Genomic DNA, 21591 nt, shown 5'->3' with positions numbered 1-21591 from the left:
GTTTTTATGCTTTACAATACAATCACGTTTTTTGACGTTCTTATGCCTTATTATACTATGAGGTTTTTTGACATTTTTATGCCATACTATACTATGACGATTTTATGGCTTACTATAATATGATGTTTTTTGACGTTTTTATACCTCACTATACTATGACGCTTTTTGACGTTTTTATGGCTTACTATACTATGACGATTTTATGGCTTACTATACTATGATGTTTTTTGACGTTTTTATGCCTTACTATACTATGACATTTTTTGATGTTTTTATACCTCACTATACTATGACGCCTTTTGACGTTTTTATGGCTTAATATACTATGACGTTTTATGCCATACTATACTATGACGTTTTTTGACAATTTTATGGCTTATTATACTGTGACGTTTTTTGACATTTTTATGCCTTACTACTATGACGTTTTTATGGCTTACTATACTATGACATTTATTAACATTTTTATGCCTTATTATAGTATGACAATTTTTGACATTTTTATGCCTTATTATACTATGACGTTTTTGACGTTTTTATGGCTTACTATACTATGACGTTTTTATGGCTTACTATACTATGACATTTTTTGACGTTTTTATGACTTACTATACTATGACGTTTTTTGACATTTTTAGGCCTTACTATAATATGACGTTTTTTGACGTTTTTATGCGTTACTATACTATGACATTTTTTGACGTTTTTATGCGTTACTATACTATGACATGTTTTGACGTTTTTACGGCTTACTATACTATGACGCTATCATGGCTCACTATACTATGACATTTTTTGACATTTGTATGCCTTACTATACTATGACATTTTTTGACGTTTTTATGCCTTATTATACTATGACGTTTTTTGACATTTTTATACTATGACGTTTTTTGACATTTTTATGGCTTATTATACTATGACGTTTTTTGACATTTTTATGCCTTACTATACCATGACGTTTTTATGGCTTCCTATACTATGACGTTTTTTGAAATTTTTATGCTTTATTATACTATGACATTTTTATGGCTTCCTATTCTATGACGTTTTTTGACAATTTTTATGCCTTATTATACTATGACGTTTTTATAGCTTCCTATACCATGACGTTTTTTGACATTTTTATGGCTTATTATACTATGACGTTTTTTGACATTTTTATGCCTTAATATACTATGACGTTTTTATGGCTTCCTATACTATGACGTTTTTTGATTTTTATGCCTTATTATACTATGACGTTTTTATGGCTTCCTATTCTATGACGTTTTTTGACATTTTTATGCCTTATTATACTATGACAATTTTGACCTTTTTATGCCTTACTATACTATGACGTTTTTATGGCTTCCTATACTATGACGTTTTTTGACATTTTTATGCCTTACTATACTATGACGTTTTATGGCTTACAATACTATGACGTTTTTACGGCTTACTATACTATGACATTATTTTACGTTTTTATGACTTACTATACTATGACGTTTTTATGACTTACTATAGTATGACGTTTTTTGACATTTTTATGCCTTACTATACTATGACGTTTTATGGCTTACTATACTATGACGTTTTTACGGCTTACTATACTATGACATTATTTTACGTTTTTATGACTTATTATACTATGACGTTTTTATGACTTACTATACTATGAGATTTTTTGACATTTTTATGCCTTATTATACTATAACGTTTTTTGACGTTTTTATGACTTACTATACTATGAGGTTTTTTTACATTTTTATGCTTTACTATACTATGATGTTTTTTGACGTTTTTATGCCTTCCTAAACCATGACGTTTTTTGACATTTTTATGCCTTATTATACTATGACGTTTTTATGGCTTCCTATTCTATAACGTTTTTTGACATTTTTATGCCTTATTATACTATGACGTATTATGGCTTACTATACTATGACGTTTTTACGGCTTACTATACTATGACGTTTTCACGGCTTACTATACTATGACATTTTTTGACGTTTTTATGACTTACTATACTATGAGGTTTTTTGACATTTTTATGCTTTACTATACTATGACGTTTTTTGACATTTTTATGCCTTATTATACTATGACGTTTTTATGGCTTCCTATACTATGACGTTTTTTGACATTTTTATGCCTTATTATACTATGAAGTTTTTATGGCTTCCTATTCTATGACGTTTTTTCACATTTTTATGCCTTATTATACTATGACAATTTTGACCTTTTTATGCCTTATTATACTATGACGTATTATGGCTTACTATACTATGACGTTTTTGAGGCTTACTATACTATGACGTTTTTACGGCTTACTATACTATGAGATTTTTTGTCGTTTTACGACATATACGTCATATAGACGACTTACTATACTATGAGGTTTTTTACATTTTTATGCCTTATTATACTATGACATTTTTTGACATTTTTATGACTTAATATAATGTGACTTTTTTTGACGTTTTTATGCCTTACTAAATTGTTTATGTGACTGTGAACAAACCCTGACGTGGTCGTGAGATAAGTTCTGTGACACAAATTTTGTATTGCAGAGTAACTATAGCTGTCCCATACATACGAAGTACAGTATTCTCTGAAATGTAATGAAGTTGAAAGTACTCTCTTTGCTTTTTTGATAACTTGCTTGAAAAAATGAATGAGAGAGAAGGATAGTGGGAGCTGACATGCCTCCTTTATTCTGTATGAGCTACAGATGAGAATATGAAGGAGAAGAAACAGTGAATTTTCTTAATTACTACTCAGATACTACAGAAGATTCATCCCTCTTTTTCCTCCCCTCCTTCTTACTCTTTTACTCTGCAGGGCTTTGATGCCGTGTTGACAGACCCCATGGTGCCCACAGGCTCATTAATAGCTCGGAAATTAGGTGAGTTCTGATCCACTGGGATTATCTGTGTGCTTGTACATCTGCACATTTTCTCACCTCTCATTGCTAAATCATTTCAGGTATCCCCACTATTAATTTGTTGAGAGGTATTCCATTTTCCATGGATGTGAGGTCTGCAGGCTGCCCCTCCCCACCCTCGTATGTACCTCGCTTCTTCACCGGATACTCAGATAAAATGAGCTTCAAGGAGAGAGTTGTCAACACTTTGGTGAGCATTTATAGGCACATATACACGGGCAGATGCATGCATAAAGAATGAATGTGTTTTTATTGTGTAAAATGACTATTTCTGAGACGTTGGCACTGAAGCGCCTTGCCTAGATTAACATGCCACTATCAAACTGGCCAGAGCCATTCAGTTTGGCCAATGTAACAGAACCCCTTGGTGCCTGTGTCCCTGCTTTACTGCACATTTAAAGTCATGTAGTTCATGGTGGCCCAGTTAAACCTGGACTACATTACTGAATGCATGTGACCTCAGTTTAATCACTGTTACAATTTAACTCATAAAACTAAAATTAAACTCTTTACCAATCATCAACACCTTTCGCTGTGCATTTGTTTATTGTCCTGTGATACCTCTGACCCACAGGTAGCTTTACTGGAGCCGCTGCTCTCCCGACTTCTGTACTGGCGCTTTGACCAAATGGCCTATCAGTTCCTGGGGGAGGAGGTGGGCGTAGCTGAAGTACTGTCAGACTCTGCTATCTGGCTGCTGAGGTAACATGTACAAAGGTTGTATATTGATGTTGGGGAGAAGAATACACAACAGAAGAAGAACCTACACACACATATACTATTACAATAAAAGGCTAGGAATATAATGTGAATGCATATATTTACTTTCACAAAGTCCTACTGACTTTTATGCCACTGAATCTCACTGAAAGAAAGATTTAAAAAGTCTCTGTCTCATATTCAGGTGAATATTGTGATACTGTGTTTAAATAGGATTGACTTGATACTGGAGTTCCCGCGCCCTCTCATGCCTAATATGGTACTAGTTGGTGGCATCAACTGCAATGTGAGAAATCCTCTGCCTGAGGTAAGAGCTCTGAGTGTTTCTGATCTGGAAAAATGTATCAACATTTTGATTTTATTTCACTTCTTCATCACTTCACCTGATTGATTTCAATGCAAAAACACAGAGGGATGAATATGGAAAGGGAAATAAATTCAAACCCCTACAATGGGTTTGTGTTTTTGCAGGATTTGGAGTCCTGGGTGTCAGGAGAGCATGGGTTTGTGGTGTTCACTCTGGGCACTATGGTATCAGATATGCCAGAGGAGAAGACCTCCATCTTCCTAGAGGCCTTCAGACAGATTCCACAGAAGGTAAAGGAATATATATGAACAAATGAATGAAAATGATAAGATTCTATATCACAAGACACAGTTAAAACATCAATAAATGACTCTTTGTGTCTTTTGATAGGTGATATGGAGATACACTGGGCACGTTCCTGACAATGTCCCAGAAAATGTGAAGATGATGGGATGGGTGCCTCAGAACGACCTACTAGGTCTGTGTGTCTATCTCACATATATAACAGCTGACATCTTGCAGTAATTGCACGTTCAACTAACTTTGTGTGTTTGCATGTTAGCACATCCTGGAGCTCGGGCTTTCATTACTCACGCTGGCTCACACGGTATCTTTGAGGGACTGTGTCATGCTGTTCCCATGGTGATGATGCCAATAGGGGCGGACCAACATCACAATGCAGAGAGGCTGGCGAATAAGGGAGCAGGAGTCGTGGTGGATATTTTTTCCATCACAACTGAAAGCCTCCTTCAGGGACTGAATGAGGTCCTACATGACATCAGGTGAGGGGTCTGAGCATCACTTGCATCAGTTTTGGGATCTGCTTTTGATACCATCATATTCTGGTGATTCTTAAACTCTCCTGGTCTGTTTGTGTGTGTCCAGGTATAAAGAAAATGTGCAGAAGCTGTCAGCTCTCCATAAAGACCGGCCAGTTGAGCCACTCGACCTATCAGTGTACTGGACAGAGTATGTGATGCGCCACAAAGGGGCTAAACATCTTAAACCTGCTGGCATTGAACTCAACTGGATCCAGTACTTCTGCCTGGATGTAATAGCGCTACTAGCTAGCGTAGTTCTGATTTTTGGCATTTTGATAGTAAAATGCATTAAATTATGCTTCCGCAAACTGAGCAGGAAAAGGAAACGGGACTAGCATGGTGCTACCTTTGCACCTTCAGGTTGTGCAATAACACAGATTAAGACAATGCTGAGCTTTTAATCTCACACAGGAGTGTTTGTAAACGGTTCGTTAACAGTGTTTGTATGGGGAGATTAAAAACTCGTGATTGTCTTTCAAACATTAAAACAAAGTCATTCAACTGTTGATGATTTAAAGGTGTGAAAAGGTGTAAGAATCAGTGAGGCCATCTAGTGATCAAAAAGACATTTAATAAACAGAAAAATACATAATATTATTATACTCCATTATGGTCTTGAGGACAATGGTGAGTATTAATGGCCACCCTTCTTCGGAGGGAACAGGGCGTACTCTACAGCCAGAGCAACAGTAAAGGCAGCAAAGCCCCACTTGAATCCTTTCAGCAGAACATCTGACAGAGTCACGGCGCGAGCGAAGCCGCCTGAGTATCTCCATGCCTCATTACTACAACGACAGTAGAGAAATATGTGTCAGGAATCAAACTGGATACATAATGAAGTCAACTATATCTCATGTGAGTAAAAATACTGACCGTGCCCATGGGTCCTTCAGGCCCCTGGCTGCCAGCCTCTGCTGTGTGAACTCCAGTGGTGTCCCCTGTGCCTTCCACTGCCGCCAGTCTGGCATGGACAGCTTGCTGTGGCCGTGGTCACCTCCCATACTGAAAACAGATACATATACAAGTGTTTTGATTTTGTTTTGGCCCTTAGCTTTGAACTAGTTGTACTGTGTCAGGAGTCAGGAGTTATCAAAACTGGAGTCCAGTCAATGAAGCTTTGGGTCTGCCGTTCACAAGAAGCATCTGCGGATGTTAAACATGCCTCACAAAAGAGAAATCTCATGAGACCTATGATCTATAATTGTTGATCTGCATGAAGCTGGAAAGGGTTAGATAGTAGTATCAAAGAGTTTAAATATTTATCAGTCCAGACAAACTATAAATGTTTATAATAATAATAATAATGTTAGTTCTGTAGCTACTCTTCCATCATAAAAGCTTAAAGGAATCATTGGAGCCGATTAACGTCTCTGTTCAAATGCAAGTCACTGAACCATGAAGGTACACCACAGAAGAAGCCTCTGCTCTCCAAAAAAAAATATCCGATACATGCCTGAAGTTTGCAAAAGAACATCTTGGCACTCCATAACAGCACTACTGAGAAAATGTTTTACGGACTGATGATGAAACGAAGGTTAAATTGTTTAAGAAGAACATGCAGCACTATGTATGATGTAAAAAGGACACTACATACTAACACGAAAACATCATCCCAAAGGTCAAGTATGATGGAGGGAGCATCATGATTTGGGGCTTTGCTGCCTCTGGGCCTGGACAGCTCGACATCATCGAGGGGAAAATGAATTCCCAACTTTATCAAAGTCTCTTAGAGGATAATGTCAGGGTGGCTGTTGTTCACCTGCTGAAGCTCAGTAGAAGGAAGGTGATGCAGCAGCACAATGACCCTAAATAGGGATGTCCCGATTGATCGGCTGCCAATCGACCGATTTTCATTAAAAACTGTTTTATAAAGTGTGTGAGACTGATATGATGTACGCCATCAGCACTGCATGGAACAATAAAATTTCTACAATTTGAATGCAGCCTGTATCCGACTTGAAATCCTGTTATTCTTTAGTTTGCATGATGCAACTGAGTTAATGTTCTGACTACTGAGACATATTGCCTTTTATTTATTGAACTATTTGTACTCTTTAGCCCATTGAATAAGCATTTTTTTCTTGTCTTAATAATTGTTATTAACAATTTATAATCATTAATTCACATAAATTAAGATAACTAATTAATTATTACATTGGGTAATTCACTTGTCCTTACAATAGGATACTTGTTGCTTTGCTACTTGGGAGTTTTTTGTACTGCTCCGTTGAACAACGTTAACGCATGTTGTTGCCTGAATAAGGATGATTTTTTTCGGTCCTTTAATTAGGTTACGCCGGAGCCTGTAGGAGGTCCCAGTACAATACAAAGCTAAGCAGACAGAAAGACCCCTGATCAAGCTTCAAACCCGAATGAAGAGAAGCATTCCCACCAGATATTAAAGATGCTAAAGTTTACATGTTACACTTGTACGTTATTGAACATCTGACACGTCTGAACATAAGTTAACAATGAATGGCTATCTGAAACTAATCGCTGTCATTGATCATTTAGTTAACTTGTCGACCAAAAAAAAAAAAAACGATCTGATTATCGGAGTGATTAAAGTGCAGACACACTCCTGTGTGGTGGAGGTAGACAGTGTTTCCTCAGCTAGCGTTACGTTAGCTCAGCTAGCTACGTTTCATGAATACAATTGCTGCGTTTGTTCGACGACGCATTATTTGACTTACATCCTCATGTGTGTAAAGATAGTGTTGCCATCCAATGTGATACAGCTGCAAAATGTGCCATGAAAATGTAAGTTATTGTGAAGAAAACATAGCGTACCTGAATGGTTTGTTGTGACCTCTGCTGCTGGACTAACGCTTACGACGGATAGCAAGCGTTTGCGGCATAATGACGGCACGGCGTGCGGGCCAAAATACCAAAGCGTCTTTTTGAGAAGGCGTTTTGACATTTTCCTTTAGTGAAAAACAAAATAAAACCAGTACAGCAATTTAGTGCATATATATATATATATATGAATAAACATGAATATATATGCTCATTTATTATGTAATATCAGCCTGATCTTTTATGCAAACGATAAGACAGTATCTGTGTCAACATTACAAAATTATACACAATGTTAATAATGTACAATTAAGAATACATATTTAAGTATTTATTTCTGATCAGGACAGCCAAAGATAACTTGACTCTTTCTTAATGTTTATACTTTTTAAAATATCAAGCCTGTACACTATTTTAAAATAAACTTTGCATCCCCAGACATACATTTAATGATAAAAATATTTTATTTATTTTATAATCCAAAGTTTTATTTTCATTTTAATGAACATTACATTAAAATTTAAAGAAGAAAATGTCTCATTATTTTATAAAAAGATGTTTTGTCACACGTTACATTAAGATGTTAAAAGTAACATTGATGGTAACACTCAATGTAAGGCACCTGATCCCTTTTACTGAATCTTCTTGATGAATAATCTAGAACTAGAAATCTAGAATTACACGATCAGTACCTTGAAACAAAAAAGCCTGCAGAAACCAAATCCAAAGTATAGATAATGAACACAATCCTGCTTTTTACATTGTAGCTCCTGACACTAAATCAGTGATTTTTTTTCTGTTTTCTTGTTTCTTTTTTAAAACGCTTTGCAGCTATTGTGTTTACTCTTCATACATTTCAACAGTTCATGTCATACATCATTGTCCAGGAAACTAATCATACTCTCATGTTACTGTTAATTAAATACAATTATGTACAAGATTGGCATTATAAATCCAACCATCTAATAACCAGGCCACCATGGTGATTCATTAAAATGCCTTATGGGGTCTGTACAGCTCAACATCCATGATGCTTAATGGCTTTTTAGGCTCAGACTATGTCACAGAGCTGCATCAGAGTTTGCTTTGTGGTTTGAGCAGGTCCTTCAGAGCATCCAGGTTCTCCCCCTCTGGAGCCTCAGGCCATGCGCTGTGGTCTGGAGACAAACACACACACACAGGAAGTTAGAATACCACACTGCAAAGACCAAAGAGTGGATGTATTAGGAAACTGTACATACTGGGTATCTCCCACATGGAGTGGTAAAGACTCTGTCCTGCATCAACCCTCAGTGTGGCTCCAGAGATGTAAGAGGCAGCAGGAGAGAGCAGGAAACACACTGCTGATGAGATCTGAAAGTAGAAACAACAAAGAAGAGAAAAAGTTACTGAAATAGTCTGTGTCATACTACAGACACACAGCACATCCTCAGTATCTATGACTCTCTGCCCACCTCCTCTCACCTATGCTGTCCACTGTTCTTATCATATTACATGACCTGACAACAATTTCCTGAATTTGTGTGACACCAGTTATTCCAGTGTGGGGTTTTTAATCAGTAGTGTGACTCCTGATACCTTACACTGCTGCATAAATTGTCATATACAGTCAGCTGCCATTTCATTGGCTGCACCTGTACAATAATTTTTTTATATTTTATTATTATGTTTATTGTGGTAAATTTTTCCAGTTCCTTTCTGTGCTTTATCAAGGTAAAGCTTGGATTGTTCTGCGTAAGTTTTACTTTTAAGAACACAGCAATGCATGGCTAAAACACTATTTTAATAGGGCTGAACGATGTACCAATTATTAATTAATTAATCAGCCCTACTTTTTAGACATAAAGCTGCAGTCCACATTGTGGGTGCCACTAAGTGGTTACCTCTTCGGGGACTCCTAGCCTCTTCGCAGGGCTAAACGGAACAGACATCTTGAAAAGATCTGGTCCGAGCTCCTTGTAGTTCTCCATCGCAGTTTTGGAAAAGATCGTACCCTGCAACCAGACGACATGACCACATGATCAAAGAACTCAAAAACTGATTCTGCACTAACTCATGACCTGTACGTACCGGTGCCACAGCGTTGACCCTGATTCCTGAGCTTGCCCACTCGATGGCCAGACTCTTTGTTAAGTTATCCACTGCTGCCCTCGCTGCTCCCGTGTGTCTGTCAGCGAGAGGAAACAGTGTTTCAGCATGAGGGAAAAGAGTGTGTGAGTTTGGACATTTGTGTGTGAACCTGGGAGGAGGTGCTGCTTACGCCATGCCCGGGAAGCCCTTCCACATGTCAGCGATGATGTTGACGATCACACCTCCATGTTGCTTCATCCACGCAGTGTAGACTGTGTGGGATAGGACAGCAACACTCAGTCACACTGAGAACTTCAAACACACTCACAGTGTTAGCTGCCTGCAGCTCACCCTCCTTGCAGCAGTGAAAGGTCCCGGTCAGGTTGGTGTCAATCACCGCCTTCCAGCCTTTGGAGGAAATGTGCCCCGCTGGGCTGCTGAACTGACCCCCTCCGTTGTTCACCAGAAAGTCTATCCGGCCGTACTGCTTCAGCACCGAGGACACAAGATCCTTCACCTGCAGCACAGGGAGATTACATAATATAATCATGCGATCATGCACTGGCAATATGAATATGAAGCAGTTTCAGAGGTTGCACGTGTGTGTGTGGAGGCCCACCTCATCCTCGTTGCGGATGTTGCACAGTAGGGGAGTGACACACGCAGGGCTGGAGGGAGGGATTTTTTGTCTCATCTCCTGAGCTGCTGCCTCCAGCCTCTCTGCCTTTCTACTGGCGATCACCACACTGCAGCCTGAAGAGAGGACAGTCAGCTCACCTTGACACGCAACAACTGATGATTAATAAGTTATTATACGGTTATCTGGTGTGATTACTGGGAATAAAGTCACCACAGACACTCTGAATGCATGTTGCTGAGAGTTTGTTTATATGGATGAATATATATATATATATATATATATATATATATATAGTGGAAGTGGGAGTTGCAGTGGATTTCTTTTTTTTTTTTAAGTCATGTCAGGCCCAGATATAAAAGTGATCTTTCTGTATTTATTCAGCAAAGACAAACTTCGAGGGCTGAACCATATGCAAAACAAATATATATATATATATATATATGTGCTGGGGTCTTTACCAGCAAACAGGCATCTTATACATCTGGAGAATATGATTTGTAAGGCTCCTGAATCTCTGTAGCACCGCGATGCTTCTTTCATGTTAATATGTTGTGGCAGATAATTTAACTTTTCTAAGTGGATACTGCCCTTGGTCATATTGTGATTTGAATTAATCGTTCAGCCCTAGTTTCTATCACACTTTACTTTATGTTGACAGTGTGCCTCTGCCGTATTTAAATAGTGTCACAGGTGTGCAGGTCTTTGCTGGTCAGACGTGAACAGTGCAAGTCTCCTGTCTGTCTGTCTGTCTGTCTGTCTGTCTGTCTGTCTGTCTGTCTATCTGTCTGTCTGTCTATCTGTGGCGAAGTTCATTCGACTGTTGTGGTCAGTGTCAGTCAGCTGCTGCTGTTCACTTCAGACCGTCTGAACAAATAAGACTGAAGTCACTGAGTCTGACACTCACCAAGCTCCAGCAGCTCTGCAGAGATGGCTTTACCGATGCCGGTGCCCCCTCCCGTTACTACAGCAACTTTGTGGTTGAACAAGCCCGGTCTGAAAACACTGGAAGCCGCCATACTTCTTTCTTCACCCTGCTGAAGTGAATTACGACAGTACGCCCTCTGCTGGAAGATTTACGGCAGCTGATGTCTGTGTTGTTGCTCTGCTGCCACCTTCAGAGTAAACCGGGTCCTACAAGGTTCGTTCTTCTCAACACATACTGTATGTAGACTACACAGTGCTTAATATATTGTTTTTAAAAAAAGTAAATTATTTTTTCCCCTGCACTTGATATTAAGCGACAGATATTTAATGTAACAGAAATATAAATATACAACGAATGTCTTTCAAAAAATGAAATTGATATTTTCTATTTTTGATAGACAATAACACGTTTTATTATCGATTTTTTTGTTGGAGAAAAACTTTTTTTTTTTTTAAAAACTAAAATTGTTTTTATATGTATGTTTTTATATGTACGCTTGATTTGTGCTGAAGTTCAAGATGGACTTTTAATTACAAAAAATAAAAAAACTTCACTTATTAGAATATTTCATATTCATACACTAAGTGCCATCAATGACTGTCACAATATCTTGGTCCGCTTCGTTCTGGTATCCCAAGTGTAATATGTCTATCATGACAAAGAGTATTCAAATTTCACTCTGACATGTATAAACACTGACCCCTTATAGTAGCAGTAATATTTTCCATAGCAGAAGTTCTGACTGGCCATTGCAGTAAATACACAGGAATAATCAGTAACTAGCGATGGCTCAGTTTTATTTAGTCGTGCTGTTAAAATTGCAACAGAGATGACACATAATACCAGAGCTCTGGATCTGGCACAGATAGAATGATTTATATTTTCAGTTAATCCTTTGAGGGAATTATCTTCACCTTCTGCTCTAGTACAGTATCATTTTAAGGGCTGGGAATTTCAACAGGAAAAGCCAAGTGATTTCTAACTGAAAGGCTTCACCTTTTTGTCCACAGGGTAAATACAGCACACCTGACTGCCTGTAAATTTGTGGGTTTCTCATTTAATTTGCTAAATGAAAGCAGTCTAAGTGCTTACTGACAAAAAAACCCAGGGGAGGAGAACCTCTTTCTTCTGTTGTCAGGCTGGGACAGTTGTACTGCCTTTGACAGTATAACACTATCCGCAGCCTGAGCTCCAGTGAAAATTTCTTCTTCTGAATAAAACACATTTGGATTCTACTGCTACATTATAAACAGATGTACAAAGACACAAACAAAGGGTTCCGCTCCAGACTGCTTTATTTTTGGACGTTGTGGCCATGTCCAGGTCGGTTAAATTATAGAAAATAAAGTCCCAAATCCACCAGCGAATATCGCATTGGTTTACTGGTCCTTCAACTCCTTCAGCCTCCTGATCGCAGACTTCACTGTCACAGCGGAAGTTGTGCTGAAAAAAGAAAAAACACAACATTACTTACAAAAAGGTGCATTTTTCAACAACTTAAGACACCTCAAAGCCACCTGCTTTACACAAAGACGAAAACGAAATCTCTTGTGTGGTGGATTTAAAGTTATTTCATTGAATTGTAATTGTCAAATTTGAGGATTAGGGTTATGCAAAGTTATAAGGTAAACAACGGTTTCAAACATCTTTATATTAGTATTCAGTAATACGGAAAAAAGATTTCCAGACAGAAGTCCCTTTCAGTTTATCAGCAATTAGGTATCTAAGCACAGGAATGCTTAATTTGACAGCATTGAAAAGTTGCTTTGTGGTTCTCTCTGATGTTGTTTAATAGAATAATATTGATGTTTGCATAAAATCCACCTTTCATTTTCCATATTATGGTCTGGTGAGGACACGGCTATATTATTTCAAGCAGGTGTTGCACTGGATGATTTACAGTTCTCCAAAATGACACAGCCACATGAATGCCTTCTACATCTGTTTAAACGCACTGCTCCCACGAATGTCATAACTGATTCCTTTCAATTTCTAAAAATGAAAAACATGGCTGCTGTCCTCAAAAAGACAGGCATCATCATTTTTGCATCAACATAAAAGCAAAAATGTGATTGTCTGTTGAGCAGTCCTTTGGTTAAACAGTCAAAGACAAAGCCCTCAAACTGAATTTTCTTTTTTTGTTCTAAAAAACAAACAGCAACAATTTCAGTTACATGTTGCCAGATGAAGCTGCATGCTAAATCTATACTTCACAAAATGAATCCTACTTGTAAGTCCAGGCGCCTCCAGCCACAGTCTTCTTGCAGGACCCGCAGTGCCAGATACCAACAGCCCTCCTCTTCATCTTGGTCTGTAAATACAAATGAAGCACATTAAAAACAGATATTAAGGTCTTAATGTGTTCAGTGCTTTCTGCATAACATCATGAATTAGTTGTAGCACAGTCTTAAAAGTTGTCCTTTGGGCTGTCCTTACCTTGCCACAGAAAGAGCAGGTATATTTTGCATGCTGTGAGATTTCAATTTTCTTCACCATCTTCCTCAGCGACGCGCCATAACGCGTGCCGTATTTACCAACGATCCCCACCTTCTTGGTGCGCTTGGCCTGAGAACAACATGAACAAAGTGAGATACAACAAACACTAGCAATACACTGGGGTAATACTCCTGACACTTCTTAACTGTGTTGATGTTATAGGGGTAAAGAGTGAGCTTAAACCAGTACTATTTCTGACTATCCAACTAGTTTAAATAACTCCGTTTATAGAGCCAAAGGGGTTATAAACATCAAAGATTGACACGTAATGTACAGGGGATTAACACCATGTCATATCACTTCTAAGTATTAAACACATTTGCTGCCTGTACGTAGCAAAACACGTAAAATCAGGCGGAATAATGGTCTGTCACCAGTGGGTAACTAGCTACCCTACACAAGCTTCTTCTTACCAAGCTAGCCACCTAGCTAACTCCAACCAATTCAACGACCCTCGACCAGGTTTAGAGGCAACAGACTCATATTTAAACATTTAGCGTGCCATTTCGCTTCACTTTAAAAAGTGCAGGTCCATAAACGAGCACGGGATATACGAATTTAATGACCAACAGCAAGCTAACATGACTAGCCCGCCCGGTACTTGGACTCAAGTGAGTTTAGCAATGGTGGCAGCCATTTCTGTCTCAACAGGACATGAAAACATCGTTTTTTCTGTTTATAGAATCATTAAACCAACACAAAAAAGACTCTGGTGTGACACAGGAGGACACCTTAAAACATCCGAGTGTGTGATTGTATAATTTTTGCACAGAAAACGTTAGATTAACACGGATTGGGAAGGGGACATTTTCGCTCACCATCGTTTCAGTGGAGACGTAGGTCCAAAGAGGGATTGCTTACGGCGCAGGCGCGATTTACTGGGTCGCATTGAGATGCATTGTGGGACTTAGATTTTTCTAAGAATGCACATACTAATACATTTTTTTTTTTAAACTCCCTTCAAAACAAATAGGAAAATACAGTGTTTTGTTTTTTTTGTTATACCAGATTTACAAGCATTAACAACAATGAACAACTAAGTCAGAGAATACAGAAAATTATAAAGGAAATGGAAACCCGTAACTAAGGACGCCTCAGTAAGTACGCGCATGCGCATCAATGTGGTGGACGACAACATCCCTGCTGCTGAGTTGAAATGTTTGTCCACTTAGCTTGTCATGATGCGGCCTTTGTTGTTTGCGCAGATCTAGAGCATTAAAAATATTCTTTCTTGTCGACTAAGTTCGGTGATAAGCTATGAAGCTAACCCGGAAACTGGTTCTCGCTAAGGCCAAGGCCTCCGACTTGGAAAGCGTGAAAAAACTGAACTGCTGGTAAGTGTTTAAATTTTTAGCAGACCACTATTTTAGATGGTGTTTACTTTGCATGCTGATGGTCCAGGTTTAGCAGGTGCATCTTTTTTCTATATCTCTTATTTGTTGTAACGATACGTTTCCCTTTTCTTTTTTTTTTTACAGGGGATGCAACCTCACTGATGTGAGTAGTCATACAGTTCAGATCGTGTTTGTTGGGACACTGAAACTAGTACTTATGCTTTAATCGACTTAGTTACTCTTCTTTTTATTGTTTTTTATTGCAGTTTTATGTGTGTTATAATACAAGCGTTCCCTGTATACCCTGTCTTTATAGATTTCTATCTTCTCTCAAATGCCCAACATTAAGGTGCTGACACTGAGGTGGGTCTGACACACAAACAGCCACGTTACTGTTCACACTGCCGCACTGTGACGCGTCACAATCATTTTTGGATGACTATTGGATCCTGGCGGTGACCTTCTTTCTTTCTCCTTAGTGTCAACCGCATCTCGTCTCTCGCTCCTCTGGCTGGCTGTCTGTCTCTGTGTGAGCTCTACCTGAGGAGGAATATGATCCCCTCTCTCTCTGAGCTCTCTCACCTGCGCTCCTTGACAAGTCTCAAGGTGCTCTGGTTGGCTGAGAACCCGTGTTGTGGACCCGAGTCCAGCCAGTATCGCCTGACTGTTCTGCGCTGCCTCCCTCGTCTCCAGAGGCTGGACAACCTGCGTGAGTGTGCAGCATCTTTGCAACCCCCCCCCACTTCAATTTCAGTTGTCATGAAATTGCAAATGTGTAACAGCTTTGAGCACCTCATACCTATATGTGTGTATGTTTTGTGTGTGCAGCAGTGACAGAGGATGAGATTTCACTAGCTATCATGGAGGGTGAAGTCGTCACCACCCCCCCAGGCAGTGTCCAAAACCAGCTTTCCTCCAACGGACTTCCAGAAGCAGAGACAGAGAATGACGCGCTCAACTACAGCATGGAGGAGACCAAGTGAGCCTGAGTTAAACTTTCCATGGCTGTCAAATTAATGTAGACATATTAAGATAAAATATTCTCATATTTCCTCTTGATTTTTGTTTTCAGTAAAATCAGGGAAGAGTTGGGGATGAAGCCCCTCTCCAGAGACAAGTTCCCCTCTCTCTCCTCTCCATCAACCAGAGAAAGCAGATCATCTCTGAAAAAGGTAGCCTCTCATCTCTGAACAGTGCTTCCCTAAAACTCAAAAGGACTTTGATTCTTCTATTCAAGTCCGCAAACAACTAATCGCTTTGATTGTATTTTCAGTCACACACTCTCGATGCAGTTCTGCTGCTGCTGAACGATTTGGATGAAGAGGAGCTTCGCATCGTACACACAGCTACACAGAACAGACTCCACACTTACACACTGGACTCTGAGATACTAAAAGACTCACTGCAGACACTGAAAACCGCTGACATCACACAATAAAACTCTGCACAGCCTGCACTCAGGGCCAAACCTCTCACTCCCTTTTCCACGTCCAAACCAAAATCTCATCCTTAGAGATTAGAAACAGGGTCCTAACCACCCCCCCACCCTCTCTCCTGTTACCTCCTGATTCCACTAAGCATGGCACGTGACGTGACTTCACTGACCGCTTGTCTTTGTGGTCCAGTTTTCACATGTGGAAGAGTACTGAAAAATTTCCTTGGCTTTGGCTTTTTTTTTTTTTTTTTTTCTTCTTTTAATGCAGCATGCCTATCTGCCTTGTAAGAACAAAAGAATGTATGTTTTGCTAACTGTAAATCTATTTCTCTAATTAGAAAGAATAAATTGCAATACATTAACTTTCAGTGTTGAATTTAATTACACAGATGTTAGCAGAAAACATGTACATTCAGTAGCAGAGTGTGAATATCAGTGCTACAAAAGGGGCATTTAGGACAACTCATAGTACATGTCATCAGTGATCTGATTTAAACCATTAATTTAAACTGTGCAGAGCCTGGAAGCTGCATGTCTCATGTCAGATGTAGTGACGGCTGGGACTGTCGGTTCATGGATTGTATGTGACACGTGAGGCGTAAAGCCTCCTCTTCTCAGTCACCCTCCTCGTTCTCCAGGAAATCCATCAACGTGCTCGCGTCCACAGCGACAATCAAGCACTCCACTCCATCTGCGCCCTGGAGAATCATGGGAGTAAATGTAAGTGACAGACACCTAGATTCTGCAGCGTAATGGCACTTGAGTAGGAGTTGAGACGTCTAAAATGAAACACGGCCCCACCTTGCGTGTCCGGATCAGTTTGTGGTCTCTGAACTCAGTCAGCTGAGTCCTCAGCGTGAGGTCAGAGTTGACCAAGAACGCCTCTCGACAACGCTGGTAGAAATCTTGGAATGACAATCCTGCACACGGTGACAGGAGAACATTAAAATCACATCACAAATACATCACATTTTACAGAAAAATCTGTTTTGAACGTGTGTGTGCACCTGTATATGACGGATTGTCTTTGTTTTCCAGCTGAAATTGCACCAGCAGTTTGAAAATTCCTCTGCGAAAATAAAAGACACAACCATGAAAAGCTGAAGAGAAGCACCAGGCCTTTAACAGCTCATTGTAGCAACATGAATGCGGTACCTTGCATTGGGCGTCAAGCTGCGGAGCACGTGTGTGAGGGAGGACAGAGCGAGCGCGCCAGTCTGCTGCACCAGCAGAGAGTTTTCGTACGACGTCTCCTCTGTGTAGTGCTGGAACGTCACACACTCCCACCACAGCCAGTTAAACTGACTCTGCTTAAACTGGTCCCACACTGGGAACGCACAGGAGACATTCAGCTTCAAGGATGCATTTCAACACCATTAACTCTGCAGTAGACACACTTACAAACACCCACCCAGTGGAGCGTTGATGTGGTCTAAAGAAGCCACTAAGTGCAGGTTGGGGAGAGATGCCAGCTGCCCCAGTGCACTCTGGGTCTTCTCTCCTCGCAGCATCGGCCCATCGATATTATGGATTATCAGGTACACATGGAGATCTGGGCCTGCGTGGACATGCTTAATTGTAAAACACACATAATTTCAACACAAACTATATAACAGAAACACACTCACTGTCTTTAAGGGTCTGAGTGATGAACTGGATCTGGTCTGAGGGTGTTCGGAAACTTCCCTGGTGCTCTAGAACCTCACATGTCAGAGCATTCAATATCTGCAATGAAAACAAATATAAGGAAAATGGACAAGTGTCATTTGTACTTTTGATCCACTTGCTCCTATTTTATTTAAGGTTTTATTTTTGATATAAATGTGTAGGATACTGACTGATTTAAGAGTAATGGAAGGGAAGAATCCATTAACCACAAGATGGATTTCTTGAGCCAAGTGAGACACACGGAAGTCCTCCAGCAAAGCTTTTTTGCTGCCCAGACCGTAAACCAGCACACTGAAGCCTAACCTACACACACACACACACACACACACACACACACACTTTATGTCTTGTACCAATTTTAACATGCAAAAACCACAAAGTTACGAAAAAGCATTCAGTACAAAAAAGGGCAAACCGCACTCACTGTAACTGAAACATCCATTTGCTAAAGTGCTTTCGGTGTTTGCTGTGGAGCTGCTGGATCTCTGTGGAGTAGCAGGAGGTCTTTCCCTCTAAAAGCTGCACCAGTGTCTCCTGCAAACGCAAAACAACTATCTCAAAAAACTTGGGAAAGCAGCATTAATACATATCAACTTCTGCCTGTTATATACTGACCCTGTCGAGTTTAGGGGTGTGTAAGCGCTCGAGGGTGCGGTCTGATGTCAAGATCTTTGAATTGCCGTGGGCTTCAAAATACAACTCAACCATACTGGGCTGGTTGAGGGGTTCAGGAGTGTTCTTGCTCTTCTTGGCAGGTGTCTTGTACAGAGCTGCAGATGAACCTTTACTAGATGTTCTTGGAGTCTTTATGTTCTCCTTATCCTCTTTCTTTACTTTCTGCTCTTCTTCTATCCCATCTTCATCCTCATCCTCCTCCCCAGAGTCTGAGGGGGACAGCTCACTGTCGCTGTCTGAGCGAAGGCTTGGAGCTGAAAATGTCAAACAGCTTTAGAAAACAGCTAAAGTCTCAGTTAAGATAACTTACTGTAACAGGAAGAGAAGCTACGTTCACGTATGCTAAACTCACTCGTCATTCTCTTCCTGAGCCTGTGAGGTGTTGTGGAGACAAACTGGACCTTCTTGCTCTGTCATACAGAAAGCAAAGTTTACACTGAGTACACAGCAGCAGAACCACCTCATCACACCACAGAGGAAAATGGCAGCAAAAAGAAAAATGCCTCCTTGTCTCACCCTCTGTGGCGTCCTGCTTTCACCTCTGTGGTCTAGATAGAGAGGGAGAGAGAAGGAACAGACTCAGTTGTATGTAAATGGACACTGGATAGGATGTACACAAAGACATAGGCAGGATGTACTGGACTCACTACGGCCTGTTCTGGTGGGAGTGGAGGGCTCAATGTTAGGAGTCTTACTGAAGGTCACGCTTTTCCCGGGAGTCCGTGCCAACTCACTTGCTATGAATAAAAACACAAAAACAAAGTGTGTAATAAAAACCAAGTTCATAATAACAGATCTAGTTGTTGCTACACGATACAAGAAGGTTTGAGTATCTCTGATGCAGAGTGTGTGACTAATAGAGGGTCTCACCAGTCTGAGCCATGCTGTGGCCGCGTTTAACTTTCTGAAAAGTGAAAATGGAAGATCCAGCCACTCTGGACAAACCCTCCTCATCCTCTGTGAAACCAAGAAGAAAAAATAATAATACAACACCACTTTCAATGACTATTTTCTATATCATCAGCAGCACTCATGCTAATGTACGTTGTACCGTTCCACAATGGACCATCTGTGATAATATGATGTGTTAATACACTTTTCATAAACCCAGTCTACACAGCCTCCAAGATTAACCAACACCTCTCCAAAACAGTTCCAACAAAAACAATATTATCATCATTATTAATGAAGGTAGGATTTATTACAGTTGTTGTATTAGACTGCATTACTTTTAGCTAAGTGTATTGTTTTTTGCAACCAGAGATTTTAGGAAAAACTATTGTAAAAACTTTGCCATTACATGCCTGTTTTTACCATGTATATCATAAGAAAAACAAGCGACTAGGGGAAGATGATGCACCAGTGGGTAACATATAAAACACAACAGTCTCAAATTCACACTTTGAACAATTGCATCACAAAGAAAAACAATGCATAAAGAAAATTAGAAAAAACAAAAACAAAACCTTTCGCTTGCTACTTGTTATATTCTAAAAGGTGGATTAAAATTACATACACAAAAACATAAAACCTTTAAATATAAATTTGTCAATATCCTTCCCCACTAGTCATATTTTTAGGTGTATTGTTTTGCACTATGTGGCTGCAGGTGGAAGTCCCTCTGTTAATTTAAAATATCCTAAATGAAAGGAAGAAGAAGAAGAAGAAGAAGAAGTCATCCCTCTAAAATATAAAGTTGTATATTCCCTATAGGGCTCTACAAACACAAAGAGAGATGAAGATTAACCTGGAACCGGTTGGCTATGAGCACAGTTTACTACGAATAATGGGGTTTGTCTCACTCACCTTCTGCGTTGTCTGTCCCTAAAGCCTGGATATAATTCTGCTCATCACAGACTCTGTTTTCCTCCCCATCATCGCCCTCTGCGTCCTCTCTGGCCCGCCGTCCGGCCGGGCTCTTAAACGTGACCATCTTCTGGACAGACCCGCCGCTGCTCTGCACACCTGCCAACACACGCGGGCAGGAGGTTTAGAGAGACAGGTGAGGTCAGGTCAGGTGACTCCTCATACACACCAACATGTAAGCGGGAGAAGTGACTCTGTTGTCCGTACCCTCCTGTTTGTCCACGATGTGCTCCAGGACATCTCCATCCCCGACGAACTTCACCTCCAACACACTCATGACTGAAGGGAAATACAACAACAACAACAACAACAACAACAACAACAACGGTTACAACACGACAACACACACCGCTAACAACGTCTTTTAAACAGCCGTTAGACCGTTAGCTTGCCGGTGTAACGTTAGTGTGTAGGGAGCGGAGAAGCGCTGCGGCCGGTCGTCAACAACAACAACAACAACAACAACAACAACAACAACAACAACAGAGTCAAACAGAGGAGCGGAGGGGAAATAAAGAACATCAGAACTGAGGAAACTTACTCGGTAAAATGTCAGTATGAGTCGAGGGAGATGTAAACAAACCTCTCATGACCTGCGAGCTGAACTAAGACGTGGTGTGACAACTTTCCGCGCCATCCTCCTGAAGTTTTTAAACCACGTGACAAGTGAAAGGTCACACGGTGGCCAATCAGAACGGTCGCTGCGGTGAAAACACCATTTCCCAGAATGCTCTTCGCACTGCGAATTTACCATGGATACATCCCATAGATACATCCATGGAAACTACTCACTGCTCACATTTTCTAAATTAGAAAAATTAGAAGAATTATTTTTTATTATCAACAACTATAATAATAATAATAATAATAACAATAATAATAATAATAATAATAATAATAATAATAGTA

At 39.9% G+C, this 21591-nt stretch overlaps 6 protein-coding genes across 7 annotated transcripts in view; 2 read left to right on the top strand and 4 right to left on the bottom strand.

Moving 5' to 3' along the window:
• The window catches only part of LOC111666533 (UDP-glucuronosyltransferase 1A1-like), a 7850-nt gene extending 2567 nt beyond the window's left edge, over nt 1-5283 (top strand). The window contains exons 2-9 of the mRNA XM_023421887.2: nt 2827-2890; nt 2971-3119; nt 3504-3631; nt 3863-3956; nt 4121-4246; nt 4347-4434; nt 4519-4738; nt 4842-5283. Of these exons, the coding sequence (XP_023277655.2) occupies nt 2827-2890; nt 2971-3119; nt 3504-3631; nt 3863-3956; nt 4121-4246; nt 4347-4434; nt 4519-4738; nt 4842-5112 (1140 nt within the window). The 3' untranslated portion in view covers nt 5113-5283. The remainder of the gene's footprint in view (nt 1-2826; nt 2891-2970; nt 3120-3503; nt 3632-3862; nt 3957-4120; nt 4247-4346; nt 4435-4518; nt 4739-4841) is intronic.
• Nucleotides 5284-5328: 45 nt separating this feature from the next.
• On the bottom strand, nt 5329-5778 carry ndufb3 (NADH:ubiquinone oxidoreductase subunit B3). The gene is made up of 2 exons (XM_023421888.2): nt 5651-5778; nt 5329-5562 (listed from the first exon to the last, which is right to left on the bottom strand). The coding sequence occupies exons 1-2, from the start codon at nt 5776-5778 to the stop codon at nt 5412-5414; spliced, it is 279 nt and encodes a 92-aa protein (XP_023277656.1). The 3' UTR covers nt 5329-5411.
• A 2240-nt stretch (nt 5779-8018) lies between these two features.
• Nucleotides 8019-11342, bottom strand: pecr (peroxisomal trans-2-enoyl-CoA reductase). Its single transcript, XM_023421825.2, has 8 exons — nt 11188-11342; nt 10263-10396; nt 9995-10160; nt 9834-9915; nt 9644-9740; nt 9457-9567; nt 8815-8926; nt 8019-8730 (listed from the first exon to the last, which is right to left on the bottom strand). Exons 1-8 carry the CDS (start codon nt 11297-11299, stop codon nt 8648-8650), a joined length of 897 nt encoding a protein of 298 aa, XP_023277593.1. The 5' UTR covers nt 11300-11342; the 3' UTR covers nt 8019-8647.
• Nucleotides 11343-12485: 1143 nt separating this feature from the next.
• On the bottom strand, nt 12486-14655 carry rpl37a (ribosomal protein L37a). Its single transcript, XM_023421807.2, has 4 exons — nt 14523-14655; nt 13645-13773; nt 13437-13519; nt 12486-12651 (listed from the first exon to the last, which is right to left on the bottom strand). Exons 1-4 carry the CDS (start codon nt 14523-14525, stop codon nt 12588-12590), a joined length of 279 nt encoding a protein of 92 aa, XP_023277575.1. The 5' UTR covers nt 14526-14655; the 3' UTR covers nt 12486-12587.
• Nucleotides 14656-14822: 167 nt separating this feature from the next.
• On the top strand, nt 14823-16835 carry cfap410 (cilia and flagella associated protein 410). The gene is made up of 7 exons (XM_023421958.2): nt 14823-15038; nt 15183-15201; nt 15355-15401; nt 15518-15747; nt 15867-16017; nt 16111-16210; nt 16312-16835. Exons 1-7 carry the CDS (start codon nt 14962-14964, stop codon nt 16474-16476), a joined length of 789 nt encoding a protein of 262 aa, XP_023277726.1. The 5' UTR covers nt 14823-14961; the 3' UTR covers nt 16477-16835.
• On the bottom strand, nt 16832-21333 carry orc2 (origin recognition complex, subunit 2). Of its 2 annotated transcripts, none has more exons than XM_023421956.2 (16): nt 21266-21333; nt 20890-20961; nt 20623-20781; nt 19687-19773; nt 19464-19553; nt 19333-19364; nt 19169-19226; nt 18757-19070; nt 18566-18675; nt 18312-18444; nt 18102-18198; nt 17885-18031; nt 17629-17800; nt 17481-17542; nt 17275-17393; nt 16832-17171 (listed from the first exon to the last, which is right to left on the bottom strand). In XM_023421956.2, the coding sequence occupies exons 1-16, from the start codon at nt 21270-21272 to the stop codon at nt 17088-17090; spliced, it is 1743 nt and encodes a 580-aa protein (XP_023277724.1). In that variant the 5' UTR covers nt 21273-21333; the 3' UTR covers nt 16832-17087. The 2 variants fall into 2 exon arrangements, with proteins under 2 accessions (XP_023277724.1, XP_023277723.1); XM_023421955.2 differs by having other exon boundaries at nt 21224-21328.
• Between the last annotated feature and the right edge of the window lie 258 nt (nt 21334-21591).

This window comes from Seriola lalandi, unplaced genomic scaffold, assembly GCF_002814215.2.
Source record: "Seriola lalandi dorsalis isolate HSWRI2012SDOR001 ecotype SW California unplaced genomic scaffold, Sedor1 jcf7180002054677, whole genome shotgun sequence".
In the NCBI taxonomy this organism is placed as follows: domain Eukaryota; kingdom Metazoa; phylum Chordata; class Actinopteri; order Carangiformes; family Carangidae; genus Seriola; species Seriola lalandi.
The sequence above is the reverse complement of the archived record's forward strand: the minus strand, read 5'-3'. Positions and strand labels throughout refer to the sequence as shown.